The following is a 13917-nucleotide window of genomic DNA, read 5'->3' on the forward strand; positions in this document are numbered from 1 at the left end:
TTTAGACTGGACGATTGGTCGAATGGGTTGGGTTGGGCCTAGGAAGGCCGAATAAAACGGTCTAGGAAGACCGAGTTATGAAAACCGACAATTGTCTTGTACAAACTATTCCCTAACCTTGTTCAAGTTTCACCCTTGCTACACGTAAGTGTATTGTCCCCAGCGGAGTCGCCAAACTGTGGACAGCGGGGGCCCACGGGGGCGCTTGGGAGGAAAAGAGAAACAATCGTTTGCATTTTTGTATGGAGTCGCCACCAATTTTTATGGGAAATTGGAACCGTTCGAATACCTCGTGTCATGTCAAGACACAAAGTAGAGACATGAACACTAAGCAATCGTTACCCTTAGCATTTTATGTCTAGAATGACTCTCGTGGATGCCAATGAACACGGGTGTTCACAGATATCTGGAGTAAGGGGTGAGGGTACGTATTAGGAAGCTCTTTTGATCGAACACCTAATCCCGCCCGCCTCGATAGCGGCCTCTACTAATGATTAGGGAAGTTATTCATACTTGATATATCGTCGGCTATATGCATGCAATGCAACATCCAAGTTTTAATCCTAGCATGTGAGAATTAAACTAAGTCGGTTGACAATTAGTTAGCATACAATTGGGTCGAAGTTGGATTTTAGTGCTCAATTACATATGAAAACATACAAATGATAAAAGGAATACAATAATTATGAGTTACAATAATGAAAATTACAATAATTACATTGGATTGGCGATTTATGTCGAAAATACCTTTAAAACGGATAATTTGAGAAAACGAATAAAAGAATAAATTAACGAACACAACAGAAGGTGATAATACGGGTAATAGTTGATTAATACGTAAACTAATTTAAATTAGGTTAAGGCAGAAACGGAGTTCAGAGACAGAACTCAGCCAGGAACAGGCGCAGCAGAGCTGCGTCCCTTGGAATAGACGCAGCAGACGCTGCGTCTGTTCCTTGGCTCAGTTCTGGCTGTGAAGCCGTAATTGCAAGCCGTTAATGTTAATTGATGATTTTAAGGATCAATTGGTATTATTTACTCGGATGGAAGTGATTAACATGTTTATTTAACATATGAATGGGTCGTAAAAGCAATAAACATGGATGAGACGGAATTATGATGGATTAATTACAGGAGTGAAAAATATTAACAAGTGAAGCAAATTAATTAATTAATTAATTAAGTTAAATACGATGGATTAATGATGAATATGCGATAGATGTGGCAAACAACAGATGAAAACTATATCAAAGACGAATTCCAGAAACCCAATATTGATGAATTGAATCTCTACAACCCGGAATTGAATTTAATGACGAAAACTCGCAAATATTGGATTATTTGGGATTTAAGTCGGATTTGTGACGATTAAAACATATTAATGATGATGATTAAATATACATGTGAATTATATGCTATCATGGTGAAGAATTAACAAACAAACGAAACAAATAAAAGAGCTCGACGAATAACAGAGGACGAACGAAGAAGAAAGGAAGCAGGAACTGCGGCAGCCTCACGAAGAGGCGCAGCAGGAACTACGCTCCTTCGAAGAGGCGCAGCAGTTGCTGCGTCCTTTCTCGACGGTTATCTACTGGAAATCCGTAAAAAAGAGGTTTTAAAGCATGGTTTTAGAAATCGGTTTTAATGGTATTTTCGACATAAACCTTACAATTGATGATGATACAAAAAGTAAAATACAATAAATAAACAAGGATTATACACCCTCAGACTTACATGTTGACGAAACGAGAAGGACTAAGATATCGATTAGTGATGCTCGACGCGAATGCAAAGAAAGTGCCCTCGTAAGAGGAAAACGATTAAGTTAATTAAGTTGATTGATGTGGAGTTGGTCAAATTGGTCGGTCATGCAAACGGGGAGGCTGGTACTCAGAAGGATCCGAGCTTACGTGGTCGAAAGTTCAAGCACGTAGACGCCAAAAAGTAAGAACAAAGTCTAGAATGCAAAGGGAGAAGAGAAGGGCGGACACTCGCTTGAGAAATATGAGGAGCGAAGGCTCCTATTTATACTAATCACGTGGAGAAATTAGGGTTTCGGAGACTCTTTGGAAGTGAATCTCGGAAAGATATGAAAAAGATACGAGAAATACGCAGAAAGGGCTGGGAAGAGGCGCAAAGCGACCATCTGCGTCTCTTGGAAGAGGCGCAGACTGGCCGCGCGTCTGTTCCCAAGGGGTTTCCTCCTGCGGAAGAAAGATTTCCGTGTTTGAGTTATGGTAGGAAGGAAATAATTTGGTTTTCCTTAATATCTTATGTGAATATTACGGGAAATTGTTTACCAAAAGATAAAAAATTGTGAAATATGGAATAGAAATATCCGGAACATTCCAGAACATTCTGACTCGGGATTTAACGGTTATCAGAAAATGGAGACGGTTTTAGGCCCGGACTCCGAATGTACTCTAATTACTGTTAAAACGACCGTATCGGGACGTAGATGACAACTAATAGGTAGATATTAATATTTGAGCAATCACTTGACGATAATCTTACGAACTGTCACAAATCGTTCCGCGTACCAAACATGCGGCCCAATCATCACCGGGTGGTTTGCGAGAGGTGCAGAAATGAGGTATCTACAGGTCCTCGGGATCTTGAAACTGTCTCGAGAAAGGGGTGTGTGCTTTTCTCGGGTTTTGAAAGAGCCATTGTCGGCGTGAGACGGGTTAAAATCCGTGTCTTGACGCGGCGATTATAACGGCGTAAAAATGTGTTTTGAAATGGTTGTTGAAAAACCAAGTTTGAAAATCGTCATTACGACGGCCTAGAAAGGCGTGTTGAAATGGTTGTAGAAAACCAGGTTTGAAAATCGTCACTACGACGGCCTAGAAAGGCGTGTTGAAATGGTTGTAGAAAACCGAGTTTGAAAATTGTCATTACGACGGCCTAGAAAGGCGTGTTGAAATGCAACGGTCGGCGAAAGACCGAGGTTTGAAATGGCCATTATAACGGCGCGAAAAGGTGTTTTTGAAAGTTGAAAATGACACCGAAGGAATTATGATCACATAACACATAAGCACTCGAAGTTTCATTATATTATGCATAATGCAGACACGAGTTTTGGCTTAAAAGGGGGGTTACACACCAAGCAATCAAACCCCGATTTTCGAGAGGGATACCAATCTAAACAAAATGTTTAAGTAGGGCGCCCTAGCCTCGTGCTCGAAGGTGATGAAAGCTCTTTGACGAAACAGAAATGTGTATCGTCAACGATATGCTTGACTCAATCGGGATTCGAAACGTGGGGAAGAGAAAACTCACGCCGACGGGACGAGCCAATTGGTCGAAAAGGGTTAGGTTATGGGCCCGGACAAGGAACCCGACTATGACCGTAATATCAATTAATGCATTTCAACCAAGACCTCGTTCGAGTCTCACCATCTAGGGATCACAAAGACACAAGTATCCGAGTTTTTCCCAGCGGAGTCGCCAATCTGTGGACATGGCCCACCCGCGTATGCCCAGCCGATCTGTGGACAACAGCAGCGGTCTTTTTGAAAGCCATGCTCGGCGGCGTAAAAATGCTTTCGACCGGATCGTTTTAGATCAGTCGGTTTCGTCTCGGCAAGGGTATCGAAACGATGCAGGAGATGTTCGGAGTCGCCACCAAGCATTTGTGGGATGACTGGAACCCGTTCGAATCCACTTTATACCTAGGACAATCAAGGCAAAAAGCGGTGTTTGACATAGGTACTAAACATAAGGAATCGTCCCTCTTTAGCATCCTATCTCTAGAATGACTCTCGTACGCCTTGGATAAGGTCGTCCACTATCCAAAGTTTATGAGTAAGAGGTGAAGGTACGTATTGGGAAGCCCTTTAATCGGACACCCAATCCCGCCCGTGGTAGCGGCCTCTACTGATCGATCTTGGTTGGTTAAATGCAAAAGTTGATAAAACGGGAAAATGCATGAATGCGTATCCACTAGTTTGAACCTAACATGTGAGCTTTCTATGTCGGTTGTTTTAATCCAAGTATCAAGTATTTGATGTCGAGTTGGATAAATGTTGATTTGCATGCAAGACGGAAATTAAACATCTATTTACCAAATTAGGTTTATGGTGCATAACGTGATCCATTTGTCTTAGTAAGGCGTTTTGCAAATGTGAGATAAAATGAGAAGATTCGTCATCTGATCCGTCCTGCGTTCGGATTAACCGAAGTCGGGATCGTCCTAGACAAGTGCTGGAAGGGAAACAGATCCTGCATCAGGCAGCCATAAGAGGCGCGAGCCTGTTGGAGATGCAACCGGGTCTGCCCTGGTTTGAAAATGGAAAAATAAGTGGCCTGTTTAGGCGCGGGTCAACAGACGATGGAAAACGTCTTTTGACCATTGAAAGGGTTTGTAAAACGTATTGAAAAATGGGTGTTTAAACCTGTCTTGATTTAAAAGGACCGTTTAGGCCGCTTTTGTGTTGATTTGAAGAACGAGACGTGAATAATCGCCATTGTTTTGACAATATTCGATGTCGGGTTCGGTTTTGCAAGCTTGACATGAATAGTTTTGAAAATGATTATGAACTAATTATTTTAAGTTCATTTGTTTATAATTAGTCAACATTCATCATCGTACTCAGGTTAAAATCCGATATGGTATAGAACTAAGGATGACTTTGTGTTGGTGAGTAATACATTTGTTTTGAAAATGTAAAGAAATGAGAAAGGTTTTAAAGTACCTTTAAAAATGTAAAGAAATGAAATAAATGGTTTTAAAATACCTTTTATAATGTAATTAACCAAATATTATCACCGAAACACGGATTAAACCGTCATGGTATTAGGAACCAAGGGTGAAAAATGTTTCATGGTTAAAAACTTGTCATAAAAAAAGGGCTTGAAAATATTTGAAATGGTAAAAACCGATTACAAATACAAAATAAAGTAAATGAAGAGACCAAACACGGTTGGATTTAAGGTGAGGGGGTGCTTTAGGCGCGAGCCTATGTGCTACATAAGTAGCCCCTGCCTCAACCAAAAATCCGGTTTTGGCTCATTCTTCCCATGTTTTGGACCATGTTATGCATGATTTAGCATGTTATAGTCATGAAACAAATGAAAACATGATAAAAGAAGATTTTTACGCCCTCATACTTACTTGTTAGGCTTGAGACGAGAAACCGACGAAAGTGTATCAACTTGTTTGGCCAGAAAACTCAGTTTGAAAACCGGTTTAGTAAGTAAAAGAGTGTTTTTTAAGTTCAGTGATGGTGTAGTGGTCGAGATGGTCGGTCAAGTGATTTAATGCACGATGACGGTACCAAACAATGTGTAAGGCTTGTGTTTATGATCGGTAGGTCGTAAACACGTGTCGGTTGGTGACTTGAGAAGTCGAGTCTAGAATTTTAAGGGAGAAAAGAGGGGGCGGACACTCGCGTCACTCTCAAATGGTGGCATTTGAGTGGTATTTATAGGAAAATGAGTGGTTGTGTGTGTTTTGAGCGACGTGGCTGCATGGGCTGCTCAAAGAGGCGTGAGCCATCTCGCACGTCTTCGAGGTGTCTTGTCGCTATCACACAAGTGTAGTCATGATTTGTTCTATCCTAGGATTTGGAATAACTTGATTTGTACTTGACCATTTAAGATTCCAGAAAACCTTAACATGGAAGCATTTGAAAAGTTTGTTTTTTTGTGTTTGACTCGGTTTGACTCGTTGTTGGAGTCAGGATTTGAATTTTGAGTCGATTTTTGGTCCGGTGTCGGTTTTGACTCTAATTAGTGTCATTGCAACCCCGTCGTCATGCATTAAACACTCCAGGTACTTTTGAAAAGTTTTGAAATGTTTTATTTTCGAAATCGTTTTAAGTTTTCCGACGTATAGTTGTACACAAACTGTCGATCAAACGCTACGATTCCTAAGCATGTTGTAGTCCGATAATCATCGGGTGTTTCTTAGAGTCTCATTAGATACAGGGTATCTACACTTGGAAATGCCAAAATTGCAACCAAAAATTTTGAATTAATTTTTATGACTAATAAAGTTACCCTTTTATCGATTTTATCACATAAAAATCAATTAAACATACCAAATCAATCAAAATTAATCATGCAACTTTAGATCTGATGTCCATATCATATATACAATACTAGGGAAAAATTTCATGCCATAAAATTCATTTTAGCTATTTTTGCTAAATATAGTCACTATTTCTATCATTTTAACCATTAAAATTATAAATCATGCATAATAAATCACATTTATCTAAAATTTTACATACAATCTGTAAAATATGCATGTGACATCATATTAAAATTTCATAGCCTATTTCGAAGTTTAACTATTTTTAGTCATTTAACCTCCATTTATACCATTTTTATCACATAAAAATTATAAAATATGCAATATTAATCACATTAATACGAAATTTTACATACAATACATAAAATATGCATGTGAGGTTATACTAAAAAATCACTTCCAGTAGTGAAGTTTAACTATTTTTAGTAAATAAAAGTTCATTTTACTCATAAAAATGAAATTATTTCACCGAAAATCATTAAAATAAGCAATAATCATCCATAAATCATCAATATGACCTAAAAAACATTTTAGAACCACAATATATTACATGAAAAAATTTTTGTGGCTTTATCCTTATAATTCACAAATTATCTAGTTTTAATTAAATTACATTTAACTCGGAAAAACCAAACCGATTATGCATGCAACACCAAAGCTCTGATACCAATTGTTAGGTTCATTAACCCCTATTAGACTCATCTAATTCATTTATAAATTACCCATAATTTATATTTATGTGGATCTAGTGCATGCAAGATGTTAATAATCAAAATAAGGAGAAAACGATTTTTCTTACATTGGTGAGACGGAATATTGGGCACAAGTAAGGACTCCTTCCTTATTTGTTCTTGAGCTTAAATGTATTGGTTGATCCTCCAAAAATCTCAAGTGTAGAGATTCTCCTCTTGTTGTACCCAAAACAATTACCCTTAACACAAATATACTAATTAACTAGATTAATATATAAGTAATTCTTAAATATTCTAATAAAATTTTATTACTACACTAGTAATAATATGAACTAGTAATTTATGATCACAAGTATTTAAAATGCTTTATGTTAATGTGTTTCTACAACATTTTGTAATCACAATTAACCATTCATTCTTTTCTCAATTGTTTCATAAACAATAATTAATTTTAGTAATGAAAATATTTCAATTACTAAAATGAATCATATTTAATCAAATTACAATAAGATATAAATATTATCACTTACAAATAAATTGTTCAATTTTAAGGAGTTAATTAACTTGTATCAATATACAATTAATTAACTAATCAATTAAGGGAATTGTCCTATAGGTGTGACCTTAAGGGATCAACTGATCACCATCGTCAAACGACATTAATGTCAAACCCTAGTTAGCCAATCATTACCGATTAATGTTGATCAGTTGACTATATAATTGAATCATCCCTTACGTATTCTTAATTTGAGATTTAAACATGTGATCGCACTATTGTTGAGGACACATACTCCAACAGTGAGGAGATGGAGGAGGATGCGGACATTTGAGTTCCGCTTTGTTTTCTAGACTTGTTTTTCTGGATTTACTGTTGGATATTTGCTGAACTTTTATCACACTCTTTTATTTTGGTGATTACAATTGGCCATATGGCCACTACTTGCTTTCCGTACTGCTATTGGGACGTCTAGACCGGGAACCTTGAGTTAATGATAGACATTTAGCTGTTTTTCAGGATAAAACATTTGTGTTATAGGCATGAGTTGCCAAATTCACCTTCTCCTCTAGAACATTCGGCCGAGCAAGCCCATACTCGACCGAGTACTCTTCGATACTCGACCGAATATCTGGACATTGCACACCTCGCTATTTGCATCGTTGTAGAGTACACTTGAGTATCTGTTTTCCTATGTATATATCCTTTAGTGTCCTAGAATCGGGTTAAATCTTCATGGTATGAACTTGGCTTATATGGTAACGATACACTGTCGGAATCAGTGTTGAGACGGTAATAGTAATATAAGAATTGGAGGGGTGACAACATGCCAGTTGAATCATCATGGCTCACATACATACAATTTACATCTCTTTGTCTATGTTCCATGTACCTATCTTCCCTAAATTGCATGAACATGATGGTTGTTTTACATACATTACAGGCGTGTCATAATTGTCACGTGACGTGATACATGTTCTATGTTTGTTGTTTCTTCGTGCATTTATGAGTTTGGTTTGATGGGTGGAATGAACTTCGGGGACGAAGTTCTTTTTTAAGAGGGGTAGATAACATCGCGGTAAAAGTCCTAACAAGTTGACAGAGTTCTTCTATGTTTCACCTTTGTTTTTACTTTCAAGTCTCTAAGTTGCCACAAAACTTATGTAATATGTACCTTTGAAGTTATCATCCCATAACTTAATTGGTGGTTGCGTACAGTAGTAATAGTGATTCTATGGTTAACAAAACTATGACAAGAGGTGATTATAACTTAGTGTCGTACGCGTCTTAAACTTATTTGATGTTCGTCGCCGTATGAGTGGTTGGTCTTTCCTTAGGCGCTTGTCTTATCGTTTTGGGAAGTGTGAGACGAACTTCGGGGACAAAGTTCATTTTTAAGGGGGGAAGACTGTAATACCCGCCCTGTTTAAGGACCCATTAACTGACCATTTGACCAAAGGAGAGCCGTAGCAAGGGATATGGGACAGGTTAGGAGACCTACGTCACTGGTTGCTCAACCTAGTGAAGGTAACTCGGCCGAGTAGTGAGAATACTCGATCGAGTAGGGCTTACTCGGCCGAGTATGTATATACTCGACCGAGTATCACGTCTGTCAACGCGTTCTTATAAAACGCGAGATCGTAAACCTTATTTCATTTCCGACGGTTACTTTCTCTTTCTAACCCTAATCTCTCTCTCTCTCTCTCTCTCTCTCTCTCTCTCTCTCTCTCTCCCATTTATCTCCCATCACTCTACTCCTCCTCTAGGCCTAGACACCAACCCAAGAAGGGAGATGGTTCATACTTGTAGTCATCGAGTCGGGTTGTCGCCGTTCTCGACATCGGTCTGCGTCTCAAGGATTCATCTCGGAGTCTTGCTTGGCTAGTTGTTGGATGTACTTTCATAGAATAGCGAAAAAGGTAGGGTTTCCCTACTCAGTTGATTGTATAATTGATGTAAGATGTGTTGCTGTGATTTAATTGATATGATTAATATTGTTGGTTAATTGTTGTTGGTTGATTGTATTCTGGAGTATTGAATTGGAGTTGTGATGGAATTGATTACGATTGTGAGGTGCGTCCTCAGCTGAGTGGAGTCATTTGCGGGAATGACTTCACGCCCTTGATTCGCCCCTTGTGGAACCCGCCACAAAAGGGGATGTGCACATTAAGGAACATAGGTTGTTGCTCGTTGTGTTGAGCGGGGCTAATGTGGGCAAGGCAGTGGTCCCCACTAGCGATGTGGATTATCCGTCGTGGCAGTAATCTGGCAGGACTACACACTTAAGTGTGTAATCAGTTATGAGATGTGATTGGGAGTTGAGGAGTGATTGTGGAACAGTTGCTTTGTCATTGTTGTATTTTTCTTATCTTTATTATTCAGTGAACTAACCCCGTGTTGTGTTTTCAAAACTATTGTGATCCATTCGGGGATGGTGAGCAGTTGGTTTAGCAAGTGCAGCTAGTCTTGATTCTTGCGAGGCATGGAAGGGAACTGAGTCATCACGCTACTGAAATAGATATCGCTGTCAATCATGTCTAGAAGTTCTCCCAGTTGTATCTGTTGTATGTTTCTTACGTTGGTTATAATGTAAAGTATGAAGTTATTTAAACGTTATATTATTGTTTATTTGATCTACTCACCTCGGGCAACCGAGATGGTAACATCTATATACATTTGGGTGGTCCTTGGTAAGGCACCTTGGTGTATGGGGGTGTTACATTGAAAGCATTGCCCTATGTAGCAAATACGTCTCTAGAAGAGTTCACCCTTCTCCGTTCTCTAAGGGCTCTCACATTTGGAATTACATTGGGAAAGGATGACCCACATTTTCCAATTCTTTAACCTGGTCAATTGGCAATGGCTAAAGTATTAGTCTTTGGTTTGATTCTTGGTGCTCCCTTGGAGCCCTTAGATCTCTTCTCCATGGATCCCTATCTAACTCGGCCTCTTATGCCTCTCTTAGCACCATTATTTCCAATGGTTGTTGGGACATTAGTCGTTTTGATTACCCTCTTACAACTGATATTATTAACACCATCCAATCTACCCAACTCCTCTCATCTCCTAGGTCGGACCTTGCTACTTCTACATTCACCACCAGCAATTCCTTCTCCTTCCCTCTTGCGCATAGCAGACTCCTTGATAACACCATTGCTGCTTACTCTGGGTACCTTCCTATTGACCTTGGTTGGATTCGGAAAATCTCGACCTAACCCAGAATCCGGGTCTTCTTATGGCTCGTTTGGTGGGACAAGCTGCCCTCATCATTCTAGTCTTTTCACCAGAACCATTTCCCACATTCCTTTTGCGATATTTACCCCCTTCATCCTGAAAATATTCTTCACATTCTTCGTGATTGTACTTTCTCGCCTACATTCTGGTACTCTCTCACCACCTTCTCTGACTTCTTTGGTTCGAACCTCCAGGAGTGGCTCAACACTAACTTGTGTTCCTCTGAGACTCTTTGGCTCACCCACTTTTCCTTCATCCTCTTGGTCAGACACAATGAGCGTCTTTTTAGTGCCTCCACCCCCTCCCTCTTAAACCTTGTATTGACTGTGTCTACCAACTCGCCTTAAACTAGACCTCGGCCTAACATTGCTCCAACTTGGGTCTTCCCTCACTTACCCTAGACCGTGTGACCCCTGGTTCCCTCCCCCTGATATTTGCTTTAAAATCAACGTCGTTAATGCGTCTTTCTGCTCTACCACTCTCGTGTGTGGAATCGGGGGTGTTGTGAGGGATTGGACTAGACGTTGGGTTTATGGGTGGATGATTCGTTGCCTCGCTCCAATCCTTAACGTGTGAGCTCTTTGCCAGTTGGGAAGGAATTAAGTATGCGATTATGGCCAAGGATACTTGTATCATTAGTTCGGATTGTAAAGTGGCTACGCTGTGTCTCTTATCTGCTCGAACATTTCACCTTTGTGCCCCCTTGCTAATATTATTATGGGGTGTAGGGAACACCCAAGAGCCTCACCTTTTTTGAAGATCTTATTCGGAAGAAGATACTTAGTAGTTGATTCTCTCACTCGATACTCGCTCTATGACCGGTCCTTTTGTGATGGAAGCTTTTGTTCGCATTCTGCGCCAAATTTTGTTGAATCTCTTTGTAATATTGACTCGAATATTGTAACTTTGTCCCCTAACCCGCCCCCTAATGTACTCCACAAAATTGGGTTTTGATTTTTAATTTATCGTTCCACTTTCGCCAAAAAAAAAAGTATAATATTTTTAACATAATATTCTAATCCAACAACGAATCAAGTATATATGAAACAAAGAACACTATTTATTTTGAATAGGAAAACACCTAATTAACATTGTAATTAACTAATACTCTAATTGACCTTGCCCTTCTTACATAATACAATGCGTAATAATCAAAATAATTGCCTTAATTTTGCAAATACAAATAACGGAGTAACACTTATGCTTATAATAAAGAAGGCACTTGAATTTCAGTGAGTTTAATCCTCGACTTATTAGGAGAAAGAGAATCATCTTCACTCTTTCTTTTGGTATGATTATCTTCTTCAAAGTAGTCGGCTTCTTTGGATTTGGTCCTCATTAAATGAGGCTTCAACTTGTCTACATCCGATAGTTGTACTGGTTTTACAAAAAACTCTTCCGCTCCCTCTTCCAAACATCTATTATATGCACCAAGTTCAACACCATCTTATCATTCAATGACAATTCACAAAGGAGTAATAAAAAACCATCCTACTATCACAAGTTAGTCTTGTGTAAGGTGGTTTTAGATTATATAGTTGTTAAATTGATCCAATCACAACCCTAACTAATGGATAATTATAAGATACTGTTTTGCGATAAATTTGTATATGATCAATACATCAATACATGGATAATAAAGTTTATACGATGCCCCCTTTGAGGAGGGTGTCAATTATTCCATATTCATAATATCTAGTACTTCGTATAATCAATTATTTTAATTGGTATGTAATTTTTTTGTATAAAGAGAGATGCAAGCTAAGAATGATTTTGACATTGACAGGGTTGGAGTTCAGGTCATTAGCATCATCACCATGACTTAATAACTACTAAACGAGATAATATCCACAATTGGTAAAGTATCATAATAACTATATTGTGAGACCGTAAGTGAAGAAGGAGGTTGTTTTACCTGTTAATTCGCGAGGGGATGTTTTCCGAAGACATGATCACCACTGGAATATCCTTCAGATTCTTTGACTCCTGCAGGACATCATGCCATTTTGTTTACAATTTTATGTGATAGCATAAAATTTTGTTTTTAAACTTTTGTATTTTAGTTTTGAGATCACCCTATCGTAATTAAGACGGTTTCGTACGAGAATTGCCAAAAATAAAAAACAATAATACTCGCAAAACAAAGTGTTAGTCGCGTAGAGTTATACCTTAATCTTTCTTAATAGATCAAAGCCAGTTATCCCAGGCATGCAATAATCAGTGATGATCAAATTAACTTGAATATCCTGCTTAAAAGTGTCAAATAATTATTATTATCATGTTAGAAATAGAAAGAATAAATTATATATGAAGGAATGAACCATATAATACATACATGAGGATGACGAATATTATTGTTAGGAGTATGTTTATTCTCTTGATTGTCCACATCATGCAAGCCTAGAAATTCCAATGCCTTGTTCCCTGAATCCACTGCTGTCACTGCAATAACGTATTTTAATCAAAGGTAAACAAATGATTGAGACGGAGAAAGTATTATTTTTAAACACTTTGTTGTATCATAAATTAGTGGGGGATTGGGGTGAGGGGCAAATTAGTAATGAAATAACGTAATCCGTACCTTGAAAAGAAGATGACTTGAGAAGTCGTTCAATAAGCTTTCTATCAATGAGACTATCATCAACAGCCAAAACATGAAATTCGGCATGAATACCCATTATCAACAATATATGAAAGATGAAAGAAATTCAAATAAAAAGAGGTAGTTGTTGTTTGTGGGTATTTATGTGAGAGCATTTGCATGGATTTATATATTTTATAAGAAAAAGGGAAGATACGTTACTATCACAAAAATATTTGTATAATTGAGATCTGGGAGTATCAAACAAGTTGGGGAAAACCATATCGACCAGATGTGATACTGTATCTTCCATGATTTCTGTGACCATTACGTAGTCTATCGAATTTCCGGTGGTTTTATGTTTTTTTTTATCTCTTCCAACATTTTTTTACCTTAGACTCTAGGAGGAAGATACAATTTTTTTTTTCGTACGGTACGGTGTATCAAAAAGGGATGCTATAAGTATATAATAAATAATGCTGTGATTTGTAGCACCGATATTTGGACAAATGCTAATTTTATAGGATAAAATATTAGGGAATATCAAATATATATCATAAATATCATGTAATTAGTGAACATAATAACCCGAAAATGGAAATGACTAATTTAAAACTATGAGTATTATTACATACACTCAAATAAAAAATCCGATTCGTAAATATCGACGACGCTTTAGTAAATATCGACGACGTTTTTCATAAAAAAGACGCTGACTACCCCTACTCTCTCACTAACTAACTGACAATCCTCTCTAATTCAAAAAACCCAAACAATACCATTCCACCAATTAACCACCACCACCACTGTAATACTCCGTATTTATGGTCTTGGGGGTACTCTATCGAGTAGCCCTTACTCTGTCGAGTAAGGG

General features: G+C 38.1%; 1 protein-coding gene across 1 annotated transcript; it reads right to left on the minus strand.

Moving 5' to 3' along the window:
* Window positions 1–11521: 11521 nt before the first annotated feature.
* Window positions 11522–13218, minus strand: LOC141608998 (two-component response regulator ORR10-like). The gene is made up of 5 exons (XM_074428278.1): window positions 13044–13218; window positions 12798–12904; window positions 12631–12708; window positions 12378–12448; window positions 11522–11880 (listed from the first exon to the last, which is right to left on the minus strand). The coding sequence occupies exons 1-5, from the start codon at window positions 13138–13140 to the stop codon at window positions 11667–11669; spliced, it is 567 nt and encodes a 188-aa protein (XP_074284379.1). The 5' UTR covers window positions 13141–13218; the 3' UTR covers window positions 11522–11666.
* Window positions 13219–13917: the final 699 nt, after the last annotated feature.

Source organism: Silene latifolia, chromosome 10 (assembly GCF_048544455.1).
Source record: "Silene latifolia isolate original U9 population chromosome 10, ASM4854445v1, whole genome shotgun sequence".
NCBI classification, from domain to species: domain Eukaryota; kingdom Viridiplantae; phylum Streptophyta; class Magnoliopsida; order Caryophyllales; family Caryophyllaceae; genus Silene; species Silene latifolia.

Coding starts and splice junctions, on each gene's coding strand:
- LOC141608998 (XM_074428278.1), bottom strand. CDS start 13,140: ATGGGTATTCATGCCGAATTTCATGTTTTGGCTGTTGATGATAGTCTC. Junction 12,905..13,043: donor CAAGTCATCTTCTTTTCAAG/GTACGGATTACG, acceptor ACGTTATTGCAG/TGACAGCAGTGGATTCAGGG. Junction 12,709..12,797: donor ATAATATTCGTCATCCTCAT/GTATGTATTATA, acceptor ACTTTTAAGCAG/GATATTCAAGTTAATTTGAT.